Source organism: Balaenoptera borealis (genome assembly GCF_965194805.1).
Source record: "Balaenoptera borealis genome assembly, chromosome: 1".
In the NCBI taxonomy this organism is placed as follows: Eukaryota; Metazoa; Chordata; class Mammalia; order Artiodactyla; family Balaenopteridae; genus Balaenoptera; species Balaenoptera borealis.
In genome coordinates, this window is record NC_138860.1 from 112,018,182 (window position 1) to 112,045,258 (window position 27,077).

Sequence of the window (27,077 nt, forward strand, 5' to 3'; positions counted from 1 at the left end):
CCAGCCAGGTGTCTGCAGACAAGCAAAGCAGATCTGCTGGGTAATGAAATAACGCGGGGAGGGGAGAGGAGTGGATTAGGTGGGGTTGTCTCTCGTGAGGCGTACAGTGAGGAAGTGGTCGATCTACACTTGAGGACTGGCTTCTCGGGAGGTACGAGGAGAGCCAAACTCTAAAATCCGGGCAGAGGAGGGCAAGGCGAGGTCAGCGCATGTAAATGTCGCGGGGGGCTCTGCAAGGCTGCGCGAATAGGCTCGCCGGGGTGGGGCCGGGAAGCCGCAAATCACCAGTTGAGGGACGGAGTGCGCGCCGCCGGCTTAGAGCAGCGCCTGCAGCTGCCGCGGCCGGGGGTGGGGCGGGAGCGGAGCCGCAAACGCCGGGCGCACAGGCGAGCGGCGCGCGGGCTTCTCGGCTGGCGCGCCCCACCGATCATGAGCGGCTCCTGCTCCGGGAGCAGCCGCGGCGCAGAGCAGACCGTGCCGCGCCTCTGAGCCCCAGCCGGAGAGCCCGGGCGCCGCGCGGGGAGGTGAGTCTCCGCCGCGTGTCCCGCGGGCGTGCGGCTCCTCTCGGGGCGCCTCGGCCTCCCCCTCCCCTTGCAGGACGGACTGGGAAGTTTGTCGGCGAACTTCAGGCTATGGGGAAAGTAGAACCGGCGCACCCCACCCCCATCCGAGTTGGCGATTGGGGACTGGAGTGGCTGAATGGGGGACCGGGCTGCTCCCTTAGGGGCCTCTGAACCGGCTGGGATTCCCCAGGAGGGGCCCGCGGCGGGAGGCGAGAAGCGACGTGCGACGAGCATCTCTGCTCTTTGCTCTTGAGCGGCATCTTTCCAGGCGCTGGCCTCTCCGACCCCCTGCGCATCCAGCCGCGCCTCCTGGTCCCGTCTCTCTCTCTGCCCCAGAAGCCGGTGGGGGTCGAGGGATGCGAGGGCCGGGGAGGGGGAAGCCCTGGGCTTGGAGGAGGCGGGTTTCTCCACTAATCTCTTGGAAAGTTTGCAGAGAAAGCGAAGGAGCCCGCCCCGCAACTGTTGACATCTCCCTCCCTCGCTCCCTTTGTTGAGAAAGAATGAATAGTTGGTTGTGTCGCTCCCACTGCGTCGGAGAGGGGAGGGAAGGGGAGGTGAAGGCTGGGAAACAAGGGACGGTGGGCGCAACAGGCAGGAGGTTCCGGTCTCAGCCCGTCTTTCCTTACCCGCTAAGGCTGCGTCCACTTTAAAAGTTTGATCAGGTGTAGACACTCGTCGGGGAGAAGTCAAGTGGGCTCCAAAGCAGCTGACGAGCCGGCGTGTTTCGTGGAGTAACAACAGTGGGTCGTGGCTGGGGGTTGGGGGAGTGGAAAACTCTGGTTTTGGTTTTAACTCACTTGAAGCAACGTGCGAAGGTGAAAGATTGCTCGCCTAACCTCATGTCTGCTTTCACCTAAAGCCATTCGCTGAGATAGAAAGTAGAGCCATGCATTCAGAGATTCTTTTAAACCTTGACCCTTATATACCAAGGCTACACTGATCTCTCCAAGGAAAACACATCGGCGGAGGGAAGGTCAGTTTGAGGGCGGATAATCTCCCTGCTTGTTGCCAAGGAGTGAAGCGAGATCCGGGAGGAAGGGGGAGGCCTCGGTGCTGGGGGCCGGGCTCAGAGAGTCCCAAGTGGCAAGGGGCTGCCCAGTTAATAAAGGGGGGAAGCCACAGGCCAAGCAGTTGTATGTGAGTGTGCAAGGGGACGTATGGAATATAACGTAAACAACTTCCCATGCCAATGGCTCCCTCATTCCCTGACTCCAACTTTCCCTAAACTGCCTCTGGGAAGTGTGACATTTCCAGAATGACTAACCAAGATCTCAATCTCCTATTCATATAGAAAGGACTGCTTGTCAAATGGATGCTAATCTTAAGACCCTTATCATGTAGATCCTGTGCTGTGTTGCTTGAAATACAATCCATGGAGGAATTATTCATACTTCAATCATTTGGCTAGACTTCATAATTTACTTCAAAATAAAGGGATACTCTTAATTCCTAAACCCAAGCAAAACTTCATTCTTAGCGGATAAGCCAATTTTATATGTGTGGTTTTTCCATCTCCTCTTCCTGTCTGCCTCTGCAGAGAAGATATAAAACTACAGATCTGGATTGTAAATTCTCTGTCATGGTCATAATGGGGCAGTGAAAAGGTTACGTTTCCAGAGTTTAAAATATGATAGAAAGTTCTTAAAGCCCACATCAGATGACCATCTGTGAATTTAACTTGAAAATATCTCATTTCAGAAGTAAAATAGAAAAAAAAAAAATAGAAAAAAAAAGAAGTAAAATAGAAAAATTCAAACAAGTGGGCTTCTTATCTCTGTCTCGACTTGCGTGTGATCATCAGTTTCTTTGAGACATCTTTATAAAGCAAGTGAGTCAGTCCTGCTGTTCACAAGCATTTCAGAGTACAGCCGCTGACCGGGGTTAGGAAGGTAGCACATAGGTTGGGAGTGTGTCAGGCTCACTCTCATCCCTATCAAGATTTCAGCTCTTTGAACGTTCACATGGGTCTCGTATTTTCATATCAAGATGTAGAGTCTTTGACCTTTGTATATATTTCAAGATCTTTTATTAGACTGAATCAGGACACTGTGTCTGTTTACCTGCACAGTAGAGAGAGGTGAAGTTGGATGGCCAAAGTCTTACCTGGGCTTTTATTTAAAGATGGCATATGAGCTCACTTAGTGTGCCTGTGTATCTATGCCCACATCCTACTTGGTTTGCTGTTGTTACGTCTATTGCTCTAGGTTAAAACATTTCCCTCCTCACCCTTCCTGGTTGCAGTCTTCCCCAGAAGCAGTGACTTCATTTGTGAACTCTCTTTGTGATAGGGAAACAATTACAAGCAAGACAGACATGGTCCCTGCCCTGCCTAGAGGAGACCTGCTATTTTTTGAATGCTTGCTGTATGTCAAGGGCTTACAGACACAATCACATTTACTTTTCACAACAACTCCATGAAATAGGTATTGTTAACCCATTTTTACAAATGAGAAACTGACTGTCAGAGAAGTTGAGTCACTTGTCCCAGGCCACACAGTAAGACATTGGCACAGTAGGGATTTGAACTTGTGTCTTACTTCAAAGCCTAGGTTCTGAGTCACACCATGTTTGATTTTAAAAAAATTAAATAGTACATAAGAAGTACATAATGACTAGGAACATCAAGACAGAAACATCCCCAAGTGGAGAAAACATAGGAGCCAAACACTCAAGACTTGAATTTAGTCTCCACTGTGCTCTTCCAACCACATGTTCCCACCTCAAGACCTTCACATTTGCCGAATCCCCTGCCTGGAACTCCATTTGATCCTCTCTTACTGGTTCCTTCTCTTTTTTCAGGTCTCACGTCATTGTTACCTCTTCAGAGAGGTCTTCCCAGACCACTGTAGTATAAAATAGCCCTCCATCCCCAACAAGTGTATTCTATCATGTCATCCTGTTTCATGTTCTTTAGGGTACTTACGACTGGGATATTATCTAGTTTGTTGTCTGTGTTGGTTGGACTTCCCCATCACAGTGTAGGCTCAATGAGATCAGGACCTCATCTAGGTTTTTATATCCTCAGCTTTAGTACATTGTAAACTCTTGGAGACTATATATTGAGTGAATGAACGTTTATTTTCCTTATCTGGAAAAAGAGAGGGGCTTGATTCTCTGAGATTCCATCTACATATCACATGCTGAGATTCTGCCTAGTGGTCAAATGGGGTTGTGGCTCCTCTGTCAGAATGGAAAGTACGTACCTTGAACCTAGATTCCATGCACTTCCACCCCTGGATTTCCCCCAGGTTCCTGGAGTCTAGAAAAAAATAAAAGTAAACTCAGGTAGGAAACAGAGCAACCAACAGACTGCAAATGAGTTTCTTCCACCTATAATTCTCCCTTCCATTCCCTGCCCCGCTTTAGTTTTTTTGTTGTTGTTGGTTGTTTGTTTAAAGTTAGGTCTCTGGCCAGGGCCCACCTCCCCCATCGTTGGATGGATTCAAGCTTGACATAGGGCCCAGGCTGGAGCCAGTCTTTCCAAGTGACTAGACACAGGGCAAGGCTGTACTTTAATGGGAAAGAGTCCCAAGTTAGAGGCAGCAAGTTGTAGAGGAGAGCCTGGCCTGTGTATTTCCAATTTAACTGCAGCTGAGAAATTTAACTGTAACTCTGGAAACTTCAGCTTGGATGATCTTCTCCCTCTGGTAATTAAACCCTACTTCACATCCTTCAGGTCAGCAGCCCTTCCTCCGGGAAACCTTTCCTGGCTGCTAGATTAAACTAGGCCCCCAGTCCCCGCTCTGCGCACTCCCACGGCACTGGGAATCACCAACACGTATGGTCATTACTTACTGTCTGCTTCCTCTGCAGGGTAGGAACCTCGTGAGGATAGTCGTTTGACACCGTCTCCAACACCCACACAGTCCCCTCCACCCAGGAGGCCCTCCTTAAATGTGTGTTGAATGAAGAATGAGGGAACGCTTCTGTTGCCTGAGTGATGCTTTCTCATTGTTATTCTATTCTGTTACCCAGAAACTAATCTGGGTGCCAGTTGCTCTGTACTAAAGAAACTCGCTTACCTGGTGGTCCTCAAACTTGGCTCCACACTGAACAATACTAGGGGAGCTTTAACAAGACTGATGCCAGGGTCCTACCCACCGAGACTGTAATTTTGTTGGTCTGGCTCACGGCTTGGGTGTGGGGATTTTAAAAGCTTCTCCGAGGACTCTTAATGTGCAGCCAGGTTGAGAGGCGCCGATTTAAGTTTTCAGAATTTATCCCTTGCGTTGGTCCTTATAGGCTTGAAGCAGCCCAGGTGAGAGAGGGTAAGGATATAATTCATGGATATTGTATGGTTCCTGACAGTTTAAGAGGTAGTTTCACAACTGTTATCACAGCTGATAATAACCAGCTGAGGGATCTACTCACTGGTTTAAATATTCCCTTGATGTTGATGACTCTTAAAAATCGACATCCTGTCCTGGCCCCTAATTGCACATACCAGTATCTAGCCTGCTAGACCGAACTGCCCTACCGGTGCCTCACACTCAGCAGCCCCAGTGGTGAGCTTGTTACCCTCTCGCCTGCCCGCAGGGGTTCCCTCTTGTGCTACTCAGTGCGTTACAGCATAGCCCTGTCCTCCCTTGGCTGTGACCTCCTTCCTCCCAGCCAGAGGCCTCGAGCTCCTAGCCCCTCGCTCTGCCCTTCCTTTCCCTTCCCGTGGCCACTGCCCCAGGTCGGAGTCCTCCATCACTCCTTGCTGGCTTGTTGCTGACTGACCTCCCCACCTCCCTTCTCTCCCTCCAGAATGACCAGAGCTCCCTACCCAGGCACAGACGGGATTCCACACCACCCTTCCCGAGCTTCCCTAGCACTGACAGTCAGGTTCAGACACCTTAACACAGCCTTCAAGACTTCATGATCTGGTCCTAAGCTGTGCTTCTTCCAGGAAATGCTTCTCAACTTGACTCAAGCCACACCGCGTGACTCAGTTTCCTGAGCCTGTAGGGGCACTTCCCTGCCCTTATGCATCTGCTGTTGTCACATCCTCTTGGAGGGCTTTTCCCTACAATTTTCAGCCTTTCAAAATCCTTCATCTCCAGTGATGCCCTCTCTGAGATCCTCCTTGAGCCCTTTTGTCAAAATTAATTATTCTTCACTCCAGCATGTTAAGGGTCCCATTGATGAATTATATTACAGTTGACCCTTGAACAACACAGGTTTGAACTGCACGGGTCCACTTATACACAGATATTTTTCAATAGTAAATACTACAGTACATGGTCCGTGATTGGTTGAATCTGTGGATACGGGGGAACCGTGGATATGCAGGGCTGACTATAAGTTATATGCAGATTAGCCCCTCATTGTTCAGGTGTCAACTGTATTGTCTCTTTTGAGTTCATAGTCTGGGATTGAGGCTTATGCATCTTTGTTTCTCTGAGTCTCTTATCTGGAGTAGGCACTTAAATGTTTGTTGAATTGAAAGTAGGAAGGGCAGGTGTTAACATCCCTTGAGAATACACTGAGGTGAGGATAGCTTGCTGAAGGGCATTCTGAAGCACTTCGGCTCAATCTTGAAATAGATAGACCTTGGATAAGCAGAGAGGAAACAGGCTACTGGAGACACTGGAGCCAGGGTAACTCTGGTCCGTTGTCCTAGCCTGGAGGTAGATGTGACCAACCCTGTGGGCCTTTGTACACGAAGAGGTTCTGTGGGGGAGCTTTGGGCCTCACCACCAGGTTCTTGGGAATGATCCAGGCCTGTCTATAAAGAAGGGAGGTGCTGATTACTCGGACAGGTGAGAGTTCATAGCTATGAATGTGTGCGCGAAGGGTGAGGGAATCCTCGTCGGCTTACGTCACCTGTGGTCAGGCCGGGAGGGCCGGGGAGTTTGGTTTCTTTTTTAATAACGATGATTAACATTGAACAAGTGCTGACAGTGTGCCAGGTACTGGCCAGGCCTGGGAGGGGCCCACGTGGGGACTCAGTCCATTGTCTGCACCTGCTGGGAGGCAGGCCTTCTGTGTGGTCCCAGATAGACACAGAGCTGACAGGCCTCAGAATTACCAGGCTTGGCAAAGAGCTGAGGACAGGGTTCAGATTATATGCCTTGCGTGGAGGGTCTCCTTCCACCCAGCCGCCAGCACTCGGGTGTCTGTCTCTGTTGTAGGAACAGTGGATTGTGTGTGTGTGTGTGTGTGTGTGTGTGTGTGTGTGTGCGCGCGTTGTCATTTGCTTCCTTTGCATACCCTGCTGTCTTTGTCCTGGTTCCACCTCTTACTCTGCCAGCTTCTGGAGGGCTGTGTTCTTCTTGGTTGTCTCCAAGCCACATCCCAAGTCCCCGGTTCCTTTGTGGAACTGTCTCTGCGGTGGTGCTAGTGAGTGATGATTTTCACTCAGCATCGTTCCCTTTGCAGTGGAAAGGGTGGTCTGTGAGGAATGGGGGCTGCAAGGCTTGAGAAGAGACCACAGTGCAAAGAGATGATCTCCTCACCAGGCTCGGGGAAGACCAGCACTTTGGGCTTAGCTATGCAGCTGTGATCTCTAGACCAGTCTGATACCATGACTAGTGGTGCAGATTCTGGATCCTTATGTCTCCTGGGACTAGCCCGAATTTTTATTCAGTCTTGTGTTTCTTTATCTCTATATATTGGCCTTTAAAATGTCATATAATTTGGCTTAGATCAAAACCATAGTTTGTTTTTTAGGAGGCAGAGGTGCAAACTCTGCTCAGGGTGAACATTTCTGCTACCGGTCATAGCTGGGAACAATTGTCGGGGCTGCTTTTGCACACAGCATTTTCCTTTGCTTTCCATGATCCGTGCCCCCCAACCCTATTTTCTCTTCCTTCTCCACCCTTCCCACTCTTCCCTGACTATAGAGGCACCCATGTACATTGCTCAACCCTGCTGGCGGCAAGCAGGTCCCTGACCCCTCTGGGGGACGGTTGTACATGGAGGTCCCCCCCACCCCCGCAGTGGCTTTCCTCTCCCGCTGAGCCCCTGATGTATGGAGGAGTAGCCCACCTCCTGACCCCTGACCCTGGCCGTCTTCGTTAATTAGCGAACATTGATTTATTTATAAGCAGCAGGTCTTTGACAGAAAGGATCTGTCCTCTCTCTCTGGGTAGCACAACTGAGGGGCTGGTCTGGCGCTGAAGGCGTTCTAGCAGCTAAGGAATTCCAGTCATCTTCACCTGTTCTTATCATTTACAGGGTGGTGGGAATGCGTGAGCTAATTATCTAACATATTTGAACGTTTTCTCAAATGCATTTATTACTGAAACCTTGAGTCTTTCCTCAGTGTTCTTTTTTGTTAGTCATGCTTTTCCATCGGCTTCAGTCATCTGAAGTAATAAAATGGCTCATGTGCCTCTAAAGTCTCTGAAATGTATTTGCCCTTTTCCATTGGCGGATCTGCTGCCAACCCAGGAGAATTCTTCTGTAGGATGAAAAAAGGAGATGAGTAAACTGCCCATTGTATTAAATTTCACAAGTGATGCCACTCAGTGTTTGTCCTTTAACACTCTGTGAACATTTTCTTTTGTTATGTGGTCTATTTCCATTTCCTTTTGTAAGTGGGAAATCAGTTCTGGTGCTTTTCTTAGATTTATACCTTCACTCTTTTCTTCCCCACTTAGAGTTGAGAATCATGGCTGCGGGAAAGTTTGCAAGCCTTCCCAGAAACATGCCAGTGAATCACCAGTTCCCCCTGGCCTCATCCATGGACCTCCTGAGCAGCAAGTCACCTCTCGCTGAGCATCGCACAGATGCCTATCAAGACGTGTCTATACACGGCACCCTTCCACGGAAGAAGAAAGGCCCTCCTCCCGTAAGGTCCTGTGATAATTTCAGTCACATGGGGACCCTCCCCCATTCCAAATCCCCACGGCAGCACTCACCTCTGAGCCAGGACGTCATCCAGGAGCACCCACTGCAAGACTGGAAAGGCAAAACATTCACCTTCAGGTAGCTTCTTTAATTTCATGAGTGAAAATGATTTGTTTTAAAGGGCTTTTTTTTTTTAAGTCTTTTTTTAGGAAAAATGTCATATATACATAAAGTAGAGAAGATAGGTTCATTAACTCCTGTGGACCCATCACCCAGCTTCAACAGTTATCAACTCATGTCCAGGCCTGCTTTGTCTGTACTCTCACCCACTTTCCTTCCTCTGGTATTATTTTGAAGCAAATCTCAGACCTCATTTTATCTGTAAGTATTTTGGTATGTGTCTTTCAAAGACAAGGACTCTTATTTTAAAAAACATAATAACCACAATATAAAAAACTGTAACATGAAAAGATGCTCAACATCACTAATCATTAGAGAAATGAAAATCAAAACTACAATGAGGTATTACCTCACACCGGTCAGAATGGCCATTATCAAAAAATCTAGAAACAATAAATGCTGGAAAGGGTGTGGCAAAAAGGGAACCCTCCTACACTGTTGGTGGGAATGTAAATTGATACAACCACTATGGAGAACAGTATGGAGGTTCCTTAAAAAACTAAAAACAGAACTACCATATGACCCAGCAATCCCACTACTGGGCTTATACCCCGAGAAAGCCATGATTCAAAAAGACAGATGTACCCCAATGTTCATTGCAGCACCATTTACAATAGCCAGGTCATGGAAGCAACCTAAATGCCCATCGACAGATGAATGGGTAAAGAAGATGTGGTACATATATACAATGGAATATTACTCAGCCATAAAAAGAAACGAAATTAAGTTATTTGTAGTGAGGTGGATGGACCTAGAGTCTGTCATACAGAGTGAAGTAAGTCAGAAAGAGAAAAACAAATACCGTATGCTAACACATATATATGGAATCTAAAAAAAAAAAAGAAAAAAAATGATACTGATGAACCTAGAGGCAGGGCAGGAATAAAGATGTAGATATAGAGAGTGGACTTGAGGACATGGAGCGCGGCAGGGCAGGGCGCGGAAGCTGGGGCAAAGTGAGAGACACATACTACCAAATGCTAGTGGGAAGCAGCAGCATAGCACAGGGAGATCAGCTCGGTGCTTTGCGATGACCTAGAGGGGTGGGATAGGGAGGGTGAGAGGAAGGCTCACAGGGGAGGGGATATGGGGATGTATGTGTGCATGTGGCTGATTCACTTTGTTGTACGACAGAGACTAACACAGTATTGTGAAGCAATTATACTCCAATAAAGATCTATTTAAAAATAACTAACATCTAAAAAAAGAACCATTTCTTAATATCTTCCAGTATTTGAGAGTACTTTGAAGGCCAACTTCCTATATCATTAAGTCCCTCAAAAGGAACCACAGCATTTTTTTTTATCATAGCATCAGATTATGAACTACATCCATCCAATTCTTATTTTTCTTTTTTATATTTTCAAAGAATTTATTACCCTTGACTTTTGCATAAGTCATGGCCTTTATTTTCCTAGCTCTAGACAATATTATCATTAACCAGGACTTCTTATACACATGTTATCACTTTTATGACCCATTGTAATGAAAAATATGAGACACAAGTGAAATAAGATGCAAAATAAATTCCAGCCCAGTTCACAAAATGAGCCGCCAGCCATTCATTCAGCCTTACGTTTCTATAGCAACAAGCAGCGGCAGTTCCATAGCACCAGCATGTTACAGAACCTGCAGCCAGTCTAGGCACTGCAATTCACGTTCTCTATGTATTTAATTACATCCAGTTTGCAATATGAAAAGCAACTGTAGGTGAAATGCCTGTGTATGTAAGTTGCTATGGAAATATGGAGAGGGAAATGTTTAATTCCTTCTTGGAGGGAAATTGAAGTTCAGGGAAGGTTTCACATTTGATCTGTGTTTTAAGTAAAGAGAAGGTGTCTGCAGGTGTTGAAGAGGGGGAGGCACCTCCAGGTCAGGATGCAGTGTGAACAAAGCCAGGAAACACTACTGCGAAAGCCCGGAGAACAGAAATTAAACTGCATGGTTGAAATAGGGTTTTTTTGAAAGTGAGTCTTCAAAATCGTTTAAAACACTGCAAATGTATATCCATCTCACTGTGTAGAACTAGTATATCTTATTTCCTCAGAACAGAGGCTGTTGCTTCTCAGTCATTTCTCAATGACATATTTAGATGATTTCACTCCAGTTAATCTGCATTCATTTTCTTCCCATTAGACACTTTCCCCCTTTATAAAAATGACTATAACTCACAAAAGGCACTGGTCCATCGAGTTCTATAGAGATGCCGGGATGTCTATTAATCAGGAGCTGCCTCTCCTGGTGTAGGCGGCCCCCACTATCCAGAGCTTTCCTGTGAAACCTTCCATAAGCTGAAACGGTGTGAAATGTAGAAAAAATTACCTTAGGACACATCTTGCTAACAGATGCACAAGATGAATGGAGATAAAGCCCAGGTGCTCACAGACAGTTCAAAGCTAGGGCAGCTTGATGCTGAGACACTGAGTGTAGTTCCAGAGGAGCTTGGTGGCGCCACTCTTGCTGCTGCTCTGGGTGCACACTGCATCTGTCACAGCTTCCTGAAAACAGACACTGAACACTGTTTTCACTTTTCACCTTTTTTCACAAAAGCAAAAATCCTCTTCAGATTTCTTTTGATTACTGAAATCAGGTACTAACGTAGGTCTCTTCCTAAAAGCTAAATGATGTAAAGCAAACTTTCGAAAAGCAGGGATACCTGTATTTAGTTGTCAACATGCTGAAATAAAATTGTGTATGGATGTATCATCGGGTCAGCTTCAGGATACTTTAGAACAAGAATTGATTTCTCCTTCTATCCACCAGGGACCTGGGTAAATAAGCCTCATTGTTGTAAAGGCTTCTTCTCTGCATCTATAATGGACCTGGTTGTGACCCTGCTTGTTAGAGCTGGTTTAGAAACTCTGCACCCCTTTTCCTGTTGAGGAAGACCAGCAACCTGTGATGCTATCGGGTAAAGCAGGGGATGCTTTCTTCTGCTGTATCTCCTGGTGTCTCTCTTTTTGTCCTACCCTGTAGCAAGGAAAGCCATTTTGATCCTAGCTCATTTATTTGTTCCATGCCTATATATTGAGCACCTGTGTTAATTAGAGTACAATGATTTTATAAGCACCATTGCTTCACCAGGAAAATTCTGCCGATTTCCTCTGTGTATCTTAGCTGAAGTGCTGGTCTGACATAGTAGACATTCTAGCTGTCAAATCATTGCCCTCTTACAGGGTGGGGAAATACGTGAACTAACAGGATAACAATGGAACATCAGAAACAGTGTCCTTCCAGAGCTAACATTGTAGTGAGGGACCCAGATAATAAATACAAGTAAATAAACAAGACAATTGCAGATTATAGTCAGTGATGTAGAGGAACTAGAGTGATACGCTAGAGATTTATTGGGGTTGTATCTTTTTTTTATAGGGTGGACAGGTCTCTGAGGAGAAGAACTCTCTGGGCCTAGGGAGAACAAGTGCAAGGAACCGGGGGTGGGAACAAGTTTGGCATGTTTGAAAAACCCAAAACAAGCTGGGGTCACCTGCAGCTGGAGCGTAGCACGTTGAGAGGCGAATAGTACACATGTTGGGAAAGAGCTAGGCAGGCAAGAGTTCAGAATTATTTTTAGTTGTGTAACTGCAGTATTACAAGAAGAAAATAAGTGGAGGCCCAGATATTCTCCGGAGAAAGCATTGGAGAGTCTGCAAGCTTTCTGACATCAAACCACAATGTTCCCCAGCATGTTCTGGGGGTCAGAAGGTTCTGCTCTGCGGAGTCTCGCCGGGTGGCCTGCTGATGACAGGTGCATGTGGAGGTGCATGCCTGTGCACGGTAATGTTAATGTCGCATCACTGGCACCTAACACTCTGGGATGCAGAAGCAGAGCCATCACCGCTCCCTCTTAGGAAGGTTATGAGGTAGCAAAGAAACATAACTTCTGGCTAGCCAAAATTAAGCACAAATGCCAGGCTATACTATGTGGAGTCAGAACCAGCTGTTACCTGGTTTCCTGTGGCCACTTTTTATTCATTAAGTTAAACTCTATATTGAGCTAGGTATCCATGGCGTACCACACAGAGACGGTTCACAAACTCATTCCCTGAAGTTCTAAGGTCTAGGCTGGGTGTCTCCTCTACCAGGGGAAACTCCCAGGGGCCGAGGGTGGTAATGGAGTCACCCTTTCTAGCTTGAGGACGTTCTCGATAAACACCCAAGGCCCAAGCTGTCAACCTGCCAGCAGTTCAAAGCTTTTTAACTTGAAAACTGACTTGGACATAGATCAGATCTCAGTAAAAGATCTTATCGGAGGTGGACACAAGTCATGAGTTTCAAGTCCAGGCTGTGGAAGACTTAACAAGCACTGCTGGTTTAGGTTTGTTTCTGATTCAGAATTACGTTTGTCCAAATTCACATCTTTTTTCCTTAACTTAAAATATTGTTGAAGGTCAGTACAGAAGTAACAAATGCACATCCTTCAAGATGAGGCTGAGTGAGAAGGCGAGTGGCTCTGTGTCAAAGGATCATAAAGTCCTCTTCCCCTGCTCCGCAGTCTTGTTAATGTGTTTTATTTACCTGGCACATTTAAAAAAAAAAAAAAAATATCCTGAGATGTTCCCAGTTTTGAGGAGTTCAAAGTACCGTATATTCTTTTTTTTTTTTTTTAATCCTTTTAAGTATTCCTAATAAGATTATGAGCTGCCTCACTTATTCTTTGGAACAATCCACAGTGTCAACAAGTAACATTTGTGAATGTGAAAAGCTGGGGACAAGATATATGAATGAGAACCTGAGGCTCCAGAGCACAGAGTGTGACTAAGGTGCTGGGCAGAACTACTGTGAGAGAGAAGCAGCATTTCTGTTCCTAACTCAGCTCTGACAGCCCAGTGGAGCTGTGAAAACACCACCCACCCACCGCCCCAGCTCACTCACCACTGCAAGCTGAGAGCCACATGTGTTTTAAAGTTAAGAGTTTTGGATCCCTGAGTCTAGGGACCTAAGACTAGTTAGGTCTACCTTTAACAAGATTATTGATTTTTTAAAAAATTCATTCATTCATTCATTTTTGGCTGCGTTGGGTCGTCGTTGCTGTGCACAGGCTTTCTCTAGTCGCAGCAAGCGGGGGCTACTCTTCATTGCGGTGCATGGGCTTCCCATTGTGGTGGCTTCTCTTGTTGCAGAGCACGGGCTCTAGGCGCGACGGCTTCAGTAGTTGTGGCACATGGGCTCAGTAGTTGTGGCGCACGGGCTTAGTTGCTCCGCGGCATGTGGGATCTTCCCAGTCCAGGACTCGAACCCGTGTCCCCTGCATTGGCAGGCGGATTCTTAACCACTGCACCAATAATTCCCAAGATTATTGGTTTTTTCTTTCTTTCTTTTTCTTTTTTTCTTTTTTTTTTTTGGCTTGTAAACTCTTTTGGCCTTACTTGTTTCTTTTCATAGTGCATTAGGGGTTAACTTCAGCTAAGAGTGACTTGCCCAGATGTCAAGTCTGCAAGCCTTCCATTCCATCACATTTGGTGTTGGCATGATGATGGTGGAGCCATCTTGGAGTACCCCACCCACTCTTCATATGGACCCGCCTACACTCAGAGGGAAGCCCTTCAGACGGGCACCTCCTTGTCTTGTGAAATACTATGATAAGTTGCAAGTTCGCTGTTTTCCCAACAAACATGTTTGCCTTGTTAGTCATTAAAAAGTCACCTTTATTATGATTGAATATTAATTGAATATCCAACCTGTGGGAGGCCCCAGGGAAAGCAGAGGAAGTCTCCCCTTTGACCTAAAAATTTGCATTATTAAGCTGTCATATAAACATATGTCATATCCACATGAATTATTACCTCTTAACATTTTATAGTTTTAAAATATCTTAAAGGATATGTTCATAAATTGTCTTGTTTGAACATCATAACCTGTGTGAGGGACAGCAGATTTCATCGTTATTAGCAGCAGCATGTTGTCATCATTACAGTTGAGAAAATGGTTCAGGGATATTGAAGCACCTAAGATTAGACCCTAGTGGGTGACTGAGCTGGGATTAGGACCTGGAAACTACTGTAGGGACTTCCCCAGACACCGCGCTCTATAGCCTCCCGAGAAGGCTGGCCCTGCCGTGGGCATCCTCTGAGCTATCTTCTTGCATGGAAAGCTTCGGTCCCCAGGGTCTGACTGCAGCATCTCAGACACACCCCCTTGAGGAGGATAGAGCCTTGGCTGCCAAGAGTAGGCAGAAGGCAGGCCTGGAAGGGGAGTTGGTCTCCTCGTTCTGAGACCTGTATCACTTGGCTTTGTTGTTGTCTTGGCTGCCCTTGGATGTACTTGTGGTTTTGAAAGGTAGCCAAAGCAAGAAGCCCGGAGCTCTTAAACGTGCTGCTTGATGTCACAGAAGAAGCCTTTGTTCTGCAAGCAGAGCAAGGCTTCTCTGAGAGGTCTGCAGACGGGATTTCCTCTCGACATTAGCATTGTTTGGCTGGTGTCCCTTTGATTCATCTATCTTCAAGGATGAATTTCTATTTCAATCTGGGACCTTCCTTGGGCTGAGAGGGGACCAGTTCCTGTTGTGAGAGGTCTGTGTTGCCAGGGTAGCTGCAGGATCAGCACTTGGAGTCCACTGTGGGTCCTTTTCCTGCCTGTGGGTACGTGGAGGCACGCATTCCTGGGAACAGCTGCTGAGAGCCTAATTCCTTCTGCCCCTTGTGCTGTGGGAGCATGTGGCTGGACAATGTGGTGTTTCATGAATGTGCATGAGTGGAGCTGACTGACTAGTCACAAGTGTTTTAACTGATGGGGGCCACAAAGTCTGCAGAATTATCCCAAGTTAAAATCCGGTATCCTTTCCCAGGCAGTAAGTAACCTACCATGTCACGGTGTCAGCTCTTCAAAGTTAAAGAAAAAGTGTAAGGCACAGGATCTGTGCAGACCCTTCTCTAAACACTGTTTTAAAGACCTAACTCTGGGCTGTGTTGGTTCCCCCATCTGAAAAATTGTTTTGTGTGTTCCCCTTCAGAACCACCAAGTTCTATAACTATTGCTTTCTCCTTAGCAAAGCAAGATGTTCCCCCAGACATGCAAATAAATCACCCTTTAGCTCAAAGTTAATCAGAAGGATCTGCAGTGTGAAAATCCACACACAAACATCTGCACATTATTTATACATGGGCATGTCTACTGTCTGCAAATTGGAAGCTTTTTGTGCACAGAGGAAAAGTTGGGTTTAGAGTTGAAAAAAATTTATTTAATAGACTAATAGATTCTATTTAATAGAAGGTACATTTATTGAGTTAGCAGAATGACCGTGGCTTAACAGCCAAGAATGTCTCCAGAAAGTAATAGCCCATGCATTGAATTTTTATTTTTAAATTTTCAAGTTGAGTTTTACTAACATTTTGAAATGCCACTTGGTGTTTGAGCGCAGCTGTTGTGGATGTAGGTTAGTGAATTCCGAGGAATGGTGCACATCCAGGCTCTGGTGGCCCCTGGTGTGCTGAGGCCAGGAGCAGCTGGGTCAGAGGTGAGCTCAGCCCTGCTGGGCATCTTGTACCGGCCCAGGGTTGGGGGAGCCCAGAGAATGGGAAATGCCTGCAGGTCCACCAGCTGCCTGACAGTAGTCCTAAATCCTCTACTCACAGGGATGATTTCAGCCCTAAAGGCTGGGATCTGTGCATTCTCAGCTGTTCTGGGAAAAACGAAAGGACATTTTTTTTTAACTGATTGCAAACCGCAACCAAGAGAATGATCAGAGAATTACACAAAGCTGTCCTTGTTGAGTGGAGCTGTTCAATATCTCCTCTTTCCCCCAACCCCTCACACCCCACCCCAACTGACTTGCTTTAAATCCTTTTTTTTCTGGCCTCCTGCATGCTGTTTGAGAAAAGTCAGGTTTTTTCAGTCTTCTGAAAGTCAGAAACTATGAGTTTTTCACGCCCCTCAGTATAGGTTAAAGCATATTGTAAACAGAAGATGCTCTGCAGTTACAGACTACTCATGTTCTTATCACATGTGGATTTGGGAGCCATCCCAGCCTGGCGAGAGATGGGAGCTGGAGAAGTTATAGTTACTCTCATTGATGGAAGGAGATGCCTTCCTGGGGCCTGGACTGGAGCCACAGGAGTGATAAGCCCTCAGGCCACGGCCACCCTGCTGTTCACAGCTTTGTAATGCTGTCACCACGCAGTCTGTCTCTAAGAGACTAGCTGCAGGACTGCATGCAGAATTTCAAGCTCTCTCTCCTTTGAGGCCCCAAACACAAGCGCTGAGGGTATTCCTGTTTACGGATTGTGCTGTTATTGACAAATTACAGAAGGCTGAGAAACCTTCCACGTTGACCCAGCCTTTATGCAGAGGACTGTCCGTGGTTCCAGAATCACTTGCAAACATAGTAAGAGGCAAGAGGTGAGAACACGAGTCACATAAGTGAGAGGTCTCAGTTCAGATGCCTGTTTATCCACTACTAGGTGTGTGAACTAGGGCAAGTTCTAAACTATAAAATGAGGGTGAAAATAATCCCCTCTGAGGAGTGCTGTGAAGATTCACTGGTCACTAAACATGAAGGCTCCACCCGAACGTCAGCACTCTGACTTTCACTCTTGAGCCTGTTACCGCCTTCTGGGGGGTCTGGGTGGAGCAGGTCACGTCCTTGCTCTCAGCTTCCACCTGATCATAGCTGTTTATTCTTCTCCTGCCAACTCTGCTGTGTGACACCTGGCCCTGAAGGCCACTGGTACTTTTGCTGGGACGTTGATTTAGCCCTGGACATCAAAGAAAGCTGCTAGCGACCTTGGTGCTGATTCCGGCAACCAGACTGGTAGCTTTGTGACCTTATGTAAGTTCCTTCACCTTTCTGAATCTCCACGTCCTCAAAGGGTGGCTTGGGGGTCAAATACAATCCCAAGTGAGGGCACCTAGCCCAGGACCTGGCATGAAGCAGGGGCTCAGATGTTGGTTTCCGCCCTTCCTTCCTCCTGGGAGGCTCCTAATTCTTGTGTGTAACCTGAGATCACGTTCCATGCCTGCGGCTAATGGGGGAGAAAGTTTCCCACATGTTGATGGAGTCTCGCTGGAATCCCTCTACCTGGGTCTGCTCTGGGCTGCCCTACAGCAGTGCATCTTGGCCACCGCTCATGCTTACAGGTCTAACAACCCTACGGTGCACAGAAAGATCAGCACACCATTGTGCTAAGACACAGAGCAGAGCCTCCCTTTGGTGGGCTGGCCCAGCCCTTGTCTAATTGTCTGATCGTAGCACTTAATGTCAGTGTCTTCACTGTTTATTCTTTGATGAATATTTATTGAGCTTAGTTAGTGCCAGGTATTGTGCTAGGTACCAGGTACCCAGTGGAGAATAAAATAGATGTGGGCCCTGTCCTTAGGGAGTGCCCAGTTTATGGGGCACGCGCACAAATGCATCAACAGATACTGCAGAATGAGGAGGTGCAAGGAAGGTCACATCAGAGAGCCCTGAGTTCCTTGGATTGGGAGGAGGGAATGGCTCTCTGCGGGAGGGAACATTTGAAGATTTAATATAAAAAGAGAATGTAAAATACTTCATTAATATTTTTATGTTACTATGTATTGATAATTTTGAAATATTAGGTTAAAAGATTATTAAAATTAAGTTCACCTATTTCTTTTCAACTGGTGACTAGAAAAGTTTAAATTACATGTTTTTCACATTGTATTTCTATTGGACAGTACCGGTCTAGACCTCACTAAGGAGTTTAGATTTTCTCCGTAGGGCCAAGGGAAGCCTTTAAAGGGTTTTAAGCGAGGGAATAGCATGGTCTGATGCAGTTTTAGAAGATTCAGTGGAGAAGTGATTGATGGAAGAGGAGCTGGAGGGAGGGCAGGAGGCGACTGCAACAGTATGGGAAGCAGTGGGGTCTGCTCTGGTGTGGCAGTGGAGGAGATGAAGGTGGGTGGATTCAAGATCTGTTTTGTAGGTAGAGTCTACCGGGCGTACTGAGAGTTACGGGAACTGGGATGAGGGAGAGGGGCAGTCAAGTATGGCTCGGGTAGCTGGGGGTCGGGGGTGGGACCATTTACGGAGACGGAGAAGATTGGAGAGAGGAGGGCTTCGTTTGGTTGTTGGGCGGCTTTTTCCCGGTAGCAGGAGGTGATGGTAGATTGCAGGGAATCGAGACGTCTGTTTTGCGTGTGCGAAGTCTGAGATGTGTGTGTGTCTGAGTGGAGGTGTTAATCATAATACCAGTTGGTATTATGAGCCTGGAGCTGTGGAGAGAGGTCTGGGCTAAAAGTTATAAAGTTAGGAGTCTGCAGAGAAATGATGTTAAAGCCGGAAATGGATGCCGTCGGCAAAGGAGAGAGCTGTGTAAAGCATAAAGGGAAGGGCCCCTAGGACCCAGCGCTGAGGAATCCCGGCACAGACTGTTCTGAGGAGCCAGCAGAGGAGGCTGGGCATTTGGTGGGAAGCAGAGAAATGAGGCAGGAGCCGCAACGGGGTTGGTGTTCAAAGGAAGGTGGGTTTTTTTTAAGATGAGAGACAAAATTCAATAGGAAAATATCTAATCTCTTAAGCATGTAATGAAACAAAGCACATTTTTTCATTACTTGATCCTTTTTAAAAAACGTTTTTGATTTGATTAAAGCAGACACGTCCCCGGGGCCGCCCTCCCTGTGGGCCTGTGTCAGCAGCAAGGTGATTAAGCCCACAGTTCCTTCCCCGACGGGTCTACACGTTCCCTGACAGCTCTGTGGGCAGAGGAGGTACATGGACGACTGTGGTTGGCATTCAGGCTTGTGCCTGAGGGGTGAGGGCTGCTTTTCCAAGGTGCCTGCCCTGGAAAAGGGGCCTAGGGTGTATGTTCCTATATATGTTTGGTTGAGTGAAATCTTTCCTTGCAGAGGCTCTGAGGACATTTGCTCAAAACCATAGCACTTGTATTCTGCCTTTGAGTTAGTTGAGAAGAAACCTTTACAAACACAGTCCTTTAGAAGGGGATGAGGAATGGTTGGGGGCAGGGTGGATGGGGCGGGTGGGAGCGGAGGAAGGGCAGATAGATACCAGCCAAACAAAGCATCTGCTTTTATCAAAAGTGCTGTGTTTGGGCTTAGCCAGCCCGAAGCCTGATGATTCACTGATTCCAGACCCTCTGTGCCTGCCAAGAGACATAGTGGCCTTGATACGGCTTTTCTTGTTGTTACTCTATTCAGTTTGACTGACTGCCGCCAAGTTAAGGTTTCAACAGTGGCTTTTAACTTAATGCTGTCCTAGAATTCTGCCGAGCACAAGTTAACCCATGACCGCGTCTAATCTTCATCAACCAGTACCACTTTGTATTAGCCTTGGATTCCTGTAGGGACTCACCACAGTGTAATACGCAGCATATTTAAATGGTGCTGTTTTAACATGATTAGGGAATCCGCCTGAGGAGGCGGTTTAATTGCCATCCTTTTAGAATATGTCATGAACACATTCATCAGGCATGGCTGTATTTTCAGATGAGATAGAAGCTGACTCATAGAAACAGGAATTGGCTGCTGAAGTGAAAGAAGCAGGAGTCTGAGAAGCAACCAGGCCTTGGGACCTCTGGTAGCCAGGGAGAGAATCGTGTCCTCATCCACAGTCTACCCTGGGCTCTAGGAGGAAAGATTCCCCAAGTTGAGGGAAATAATAAAAAGGATCTCATGGTCTGAGGCTCTGAAAGGGAAACGCATTTCAGGACAACTGACAACAACATGCTGCCCACAGTTCAAAGGAGGAACAGGTATGTGACCATCCAGGGAGCTCTCTTGTTTAAGGATGTGTAGGAAGAACGGTCTCCAGCCTGGACTGATCCATTTACAGGATCCCCCCAGTGTGGTCTGATGAGCCAGGGCCGATCTGATGAATTCATTCACAAGTATGTTGAGCATCTGTGTGTCAGGCTTTATGCTAGAGATCCAAAGACAGTCCAGGGCTTTTGTCCAGTTGAGGAGCTCATGGCCCAGGGAGAAGGGGATGTGGGTTTGGAGCCATTTGAGCTTACCTGCACCTGTTCTCTCTCTTTGCTGCTGACCTAACTTCCCATCCACAGTGTAGCTAGCTAGCCCTCTGTATCACTCCACTAGCTTGATAAGCAATTCTGCTTTTCTTGACCTCTGACCCTAACATCTTCCCAGGTATCCTGTTACTTTTTCTCCTTGACCAGGTGATTGCAGGCTGTACTTTCTAGGTAACCCTTCCCTCAGGGCATGCCTCGTCTGTGCGGCCACTTCCTCTGTGCTGTTCTGGCCTTGGCCCCAGGCTTAGGAAAGGTTGCGCCATGCAACTGAGGCCCATATCAGAGGGTGGCTTCTGGGCTGTGAAAGAACCAGAGTGCGGAGTGAGCAGAGGATTGTGAAAAATGCTACAGGTAACAAAAAGGGCTTTCAAAAATTATGTTTGGAATAATAAAACCAAAGAGGGGTGGATGTGAGAGAAACCAAACTGCTGAGCTTCTGTTTGGCTTGCATTTTTTCTGCCATGGAAATGACTTCTCTGATTGGAAAGGGTAGGATAGAGGTGAAGGAAGACAGTAGATGAGGCCATGACAAGAGGCTGTTATGCCCCCAAATGAGGTGAAGCCCCAAGGCCCAAGAAGACAGAGGGAGCTTGAGGCTGAGACCATCAAACCAGCACACAACGTTGGAGAAATGTTGGCATCACCAAGAGCGACAGGAAAGATGCAGATAGATAAGTATTTAAATTTCAAAAACGGAACTAGGGAGATAAAATGAATCTATAAAATGGTAAGATGGACATCCTTCTCAGGAAATATTCTAAAAAGGATTATTAGGACAATGATTTTTGAACACTTGGTGAAGGAAGCAACAGCCATTAGTAATTAGCAGGGCTTTGCCAAAAGCAGGTCAGACTAGATTAACTTTCATTCCTGGGGTTACTTTGTTGGTAGATTAGAGGAATGTTGAGAAAGTGTGTATGGAAATGTCAATCATCGGTGATATCCTTAGGATGAGAGAGATTCGGGCCAGATGATGGTACAGAAAGCACGCTGTAGGCTGTGTCCGTAGCCCCTTTCTAGCCAACTTTAAAATATCTTTTAGACAGTGGTACTGACATAAAGATCACATTGGTGGATGGTATGAATCTTGGAGGAATAACTAACGTCAAAGTGACAGAAGTTAAGATCCAAAAAAGATCTTGGCGTTTTGAAACAACAGACCAAACCTACCTAGAAGGACTTTGGGGAGAGACAAAGACTTGCACTAGAGTCCAAAAAACAAAGTAAAAGTATGGGGTTTGGCTTAATAGCCACATGTGAAAAAATATTTCGGGATTTAGGTAATTGCAGCCTCAGAATGAGTCAGCAGTATATTATGGTTGTCAAAAAAGCTAATGTGATTTTAGAAGCATTAATTGAAGTTTAATAATCAGACCAAGGGAAGTGGTCACACTTGGCTGCCCAGATCCCATCTGGTGAATTGTTTTTAGGTCTAAACAACAGAAATGGAAGATGAATTCCCCCACTACAGAGCAGTGAGCTTCTGTCTAGACCACTCACCTGCTCTAAAGCAGATCTGTTGGCTTAATCATTAAGGAATACCCCTCAGGTTCTTTGTATTAGTGAAAAGGAACTCCTCATGTCACGTGTTAACCCTGGGAGGAGAATAGAAAATAAGCACCAACCTTAATCCTGTCAACTGCTAGTGAGCCTCCTTTAACAAATAAGAAATATGTCTTGAGATGTGGGAGAGTAAATCTCATATTTACTTTGCAAGGCGATGAAACAAAATATATTCTCTTAAGTGCACATCTAGAAGTGTTATAGTTCTCTGTTTTTAAAGCTACATCCCAGAAAAGGGAACCCTCTTGCACTGTTGGTGGGAATGTAAATTGATACAGCCACTATGGAGAACAGTATGGAGGTTCCTTAAAAAACTAAAAATAGAATTACCATATGACCCAACAATCCCACTACTGGGCATATACCTAGAGAAAACCATAATTCAAAAAGACACATGCACCCCAATGTTCATTGCTGCGCTATTTACAATAGCCAGGTCATGGAAACAACCTAAATGCCCATCAACAGACGAATGGATAAAGAAGATGTGGTACATATATACAATGGAATATTACTCAGCCATAGAAAGGAACAAAATTGGGTCATTTGTAGAGACGTGGATGGACCTAGAGACTGTCATACAGAGTGCAGTAAGTCAGAAAGAGAAAAACAAATATCGTATATTAACACATATATGTGGAATCTAGAAAAATGGTACAGATGAACCAGTTTGCAAGGCAGAAAAAGAGACACAGATGTAGAGAACAAACGTATGGACACCAAGGGGGGAAGTGGTGGTTGGCGGGTGGTGGTGTGATGAATTGGGAGATTGGGATTGACATGTATACACTAATATGTATAAAATAGATCACTAATAAGAACCTGCTGTATAAAAAATAAATAAAATAAAATTCAAAAATTCAAGAAAAAAGCTACATCCCTTTTTCAAAAGCACAATCATATGCATATTTTATTATATTTTATAATTAATTCCGTAATTGGCTTTTTGGGGTGATTTCTCTTCTTTTCCCCTTGGGCGGCTTCTTTTTTTTTTTTTCTTTATCGAAGTAGACTTGATTTAAATGTTGACAGGCTATATCCCTTTTTTAATTAGCAAAGCAATGCACATAATATGCCCCCACCTAGAGTGAGAAAGTAACTCTTTATTGAGACTTTAATGTGATTCCCAGTATCAGCAGAGAAACTGTCCATCTAACTACATACTAGCTCATATTTTTCCAAGTGATATCATATCTCTACCCACCAGGCCAACCCTGTTTTAACCATCTATTTCTTCATTTTCCCATAAACAGCTGGAAATGGCCCTGTAGTACACTCTCTGTCCTCTTGGTTATCTCCCTGATTAACCTCCTCCCTGGCATTTCAAATGTGTCCAGAGAGATTCATTTTCAGCTGAAGCAGCTGGCCTCTCAAGACCACTTTGAAAACATCTAGTCTCAGTGGGGCCGGGGAGCCGGGCGCTGCCCTGACAGCAGTGACCTTCCATTGCTGAGGGAGTTCTGTGAGGCCATCATGGCTCAGTCACAGGCCTGTGGCTAACTTATCTCCTTCATGTGGAGGCCCATCAGTCCAAGAACAACATTTCTCTCTTGTTCCTTCTCTCTCTCTCTCCAGTGTTATTCTTCCCTTGGTGAACCCATGGAGTGTGGTGGATGGGAGGGGTTAGATTCTAGATCTTCTGCACGCGCGCGCACGCACACACACACACACACACACACTCACTCATGCTCGTTCATTCATTCAAACCAACATTGATTGAGCAACTGTGCTCTGGGGATAGAGGTGAATAAAATAAAATATGGTCCCTATTCTCCGTGAGATCATAGCACAGTAAGGGAGATAGACAGGAGTACACATACCGTATTGAATTATAATTATTTGTTATAATAAGGTTTTATAATGCATAGAAAATAAGTGCTGAGAAAATGTATTAATTCTGTGGGTTGGTGCTGGGGAGGGAGGAAAGCAGGGGAAAGAGTGGTCAGAGAAGATGGGAATGAATAGGAAGACGATGGGGACTCTAGGCTTCTTGGTTCAGGGAATTCCAAATAGTTTGGATTTGTTGGAATGAAAGGAGCAAGGTGAGGAGATGAGGCTGGTGAGATGGGCAAGGCCTTCGAACCCTGGATATCGTCTAATAAAATTTAAAATGAGAATGCTAGACTCTCCCACGTGTTAATCTTACCTGAAAGAACATGTGGTCTAGTCAGGAATATCATCCGGTGGAAGCAAAATCTTAGTAGATTCAAAGCCTGTTGCTGTCTCTTCCTTGCCCCATCGCTCCATCCCCACATCTCCTCAAGATGTTGAGATGTTAATTGAGCTTCATGCTGGAGAACAAAGGGTGACTGACAGCTCTGGGTTCCAAGGCCATATCCACATGCAAAGAGGCTAAGGTTGCCAATGAAGGGCGAACTTTCTCCTGGTCCTTGGCTTCACCCTTCCTGATTGTTGATGTGCCCTGGGACATGGGTTGATTAAAAATGGTGAACCAGCAGACCCCTAGGCTGCAGTTTTGGTCTTCCTTGGCCCTACTAGTACATGTAAACAGAGAGACAGCCTGCTGGTCACACCCATCTTAAGTCTTTTTGTGCTGCATTTCAGTTAAATGTTCTAGGAATGAGTTCATTTGTGATGAATGAACACCCATAAGCAAGAACTCCATCCCAGACATGTAAGCCTCCTAGTCTCTGACCCGAGTAAGTTTTAAGTTGAAGATTTTTGCACAGTGCTTTCATATCCAGGAACCCTGCTCTTCTTAGCAGCTTTGTATAGATTCTCTGTGTGTTCTACAGTCATCATTTGTGAATCATGACAGTTTTGTTCTCCCTTTTCCAATTCTTATACCTTTTATTTCTTTTGTTTACTTAACGGCACTGCCTAGGACCTCCAGGACAGTGGTGCGCAGAAGCAGTAATTGTGGACATCCTTGTCTTCCTTCTGATTGATTGATTGATTTTGTCAATGATTCTCATACTTCACCATTAAGAATGAGGTTTTTCATAGGTACACTTGTCCTTTTTTATTTCTAGCTTGTGAAGAGTTAGCTTTTTCCCTGCTGAGATCATGAAAAGATGATGATATTTTTTAAAATCCTTTCCCCACCCCCATCAAATAGAAGCCCAAAATGATTATTCTCCTTTAATCCTTTAATGTTAATGTGGTGGATAGATTTTCTCATGTTAAACTGACCCTATATTCCTGGAGTCAACCCAGTTTGATTATGATGTATTTTTGTACATTCTTGGATTAGGTTTGTCAATATTTTGTTTAGGATTTTCTTCATATCTATTCATGTGTGAGATTAGCCTAGGCTACCTTTTCTTTCTTTTATTGACCTGGTGTGCTTTTGATATCAAAGTTATAGTATCCTCTTTTTCAAGTCTCTTGAAAAGTTTATATAATTTTCAAAGTAATAAGTTCCAAAGTTTGGCAGAACTTCCTGGTTAGAAAAACCATCCAGGTCTGTAGATATTGAACAACTGATTCAAGTTTTTAATCATTATAGGACTCTTCAGATTTTCTGTTTGAGTCTATTTTAGTATTATTTTTCCAGGAATTTGTTTTTCCTAAGCTTTCAAATTTATTGGCATAAGATGTTCATAGTATTCTCTTACAGGGCTCTCTTGTTATCTATGATTACGCTCCCACTTCATTTCTCTATCGTTTTGTGCCTTCTCTCATTTTCCCCCTGGATTATATCTGTCAGAGGTTTATTTTACTAGGCTTCTGAAGAACCAGGCTTCATTTGTTGCTCCCTTACTGTTCATTTTTTTAAAATTTAATTTCTGCTCTTTTTATCTTTAGTCTTTTTTTAATGTTTGTTCTGTTCTCTTAAGCTGGACACTTAATTAATTTCAGTCTTTCTTTTCTAAAAGTAAGCATTTAAGTCTCTACGTTTCCTGCAAAATACCACTTTAACTGTATCCTACAGGTACTATATCCTCCATTCTGAAAATGTCTTGTGAGTTTAATCTGGTCAACAGTTACCATGTTTGGTGATACATTTGGGTTTATAGCTGCCTCTTATTCTGTATGTCTGTACTGTTTGTACATTTTTTTTAACCTATGGGTTTTTTTAATTGCCTTATTTTAAATTGTCTTTTAAAAAATACTCTATTCCTATTCACTTAGTGGTTATTTTAAAAATACTTTTAGATGACTTTAAACAACATAATAGAGTGAAACAATACCTCTCCTTTTTCCTGAGCAATGCAGGACTTAGAACATAAGCTTTGGGTACCTTCCACTTGGCTCATACGTCAATGTTGCCTTGTGTTTTAGTTTGTCTTTTTAAATTGTGGTAAAATACACATACCATAAAATTTACCATCTTACCCATTTTTAAGTGCACAGTTCAGTAATGTTAAGTACATTCACATTGTTGCACAACCAGTCCCCAGAACTCTTTTCATCTTTATTTTATTTTATTTATTTTTATTGGAGTATAATTGCTTTACAATGTTGTGTTAGTTTCTGCTGTACAATGAAGTGTATCAGCTATATGTATACATATATCCCCTCCCTCTTGGACCTCCCTCCCACCTTCCCATCCCACCCATCTAGGTCATCACAGAGCACCAAGCTGAGCTCCCTGTGGTATACAGCAGGTTTCCACTAGCCATCTATCTATTTTACACATGGTAGTGTATTTATGTCAAACCTAATCTCCCAATTCATCCCACCCTCCTCTTCCTCCCCGTGTCCCCACGTCCGTTCTCTATGTCTGCGTCTCTATTCCTGCCCAGCAAATAGGTTCATCTTACCATTTTTCAAGATTCCACGTATATGCATTAATATAAGATATTTGTTTTTCTTTTTCTGACTTACTTCACTCTGTGTGACAGACCTGAAACTCTGCACCCATTAAACAACAACTCTCCATTCTCTCCTCCCCCGCCCCTGGCAACCACCATTATACTTTCTGTCTCTATGATTTTGACTACTCTGGCTATCTTATATAAGTGAAATCATACAGTTATTTGACTTTTTGTGACTGGCTTATTTCACTTAGCATAATGTCCTCAAGGTTCTTCCATATTGTAGCATGTGTCAGAATTTTTTTCCTTTTTAAGGCCAAAAAATATTC

General features: G+C 45.1%; 1 protein-coding gene across 3 annotated transcripts in view; it reads left to right on the forward strand.

Annotated features, from left to right (window-relative positions):
• BCAR3 (BCAR3 adaptor protein, NSP family member) overlaps positions 1–27,077 on the forward strand; it is a 201,940-nt gene that overhangs the window by 86,214 nt on the left and 88,649 nt on the right. Inside the window, exons 1-2 of one of the 3 annotated variants that reach the window (XM_082384083.1) lie at positions 340–524; positions 8,150–8,477. In XM_082384083.1, coding sequence (XP_082240209.1) covers positions 8,161–8,477 — 317 coding nt within the window. In that variant the 5' untranslated portion in view covers positions 340–524; positions 8,150–8,160. Of the gene's footprint in view, positions 1–339; positions 525–8,149; positions 8,478–19,984; positions 20,189–27,077 lie in introns of those variants that run through there. The other 2 variants (XM_082384084.1, XM_082384086.1) reach the window with 2 other exon arrangements.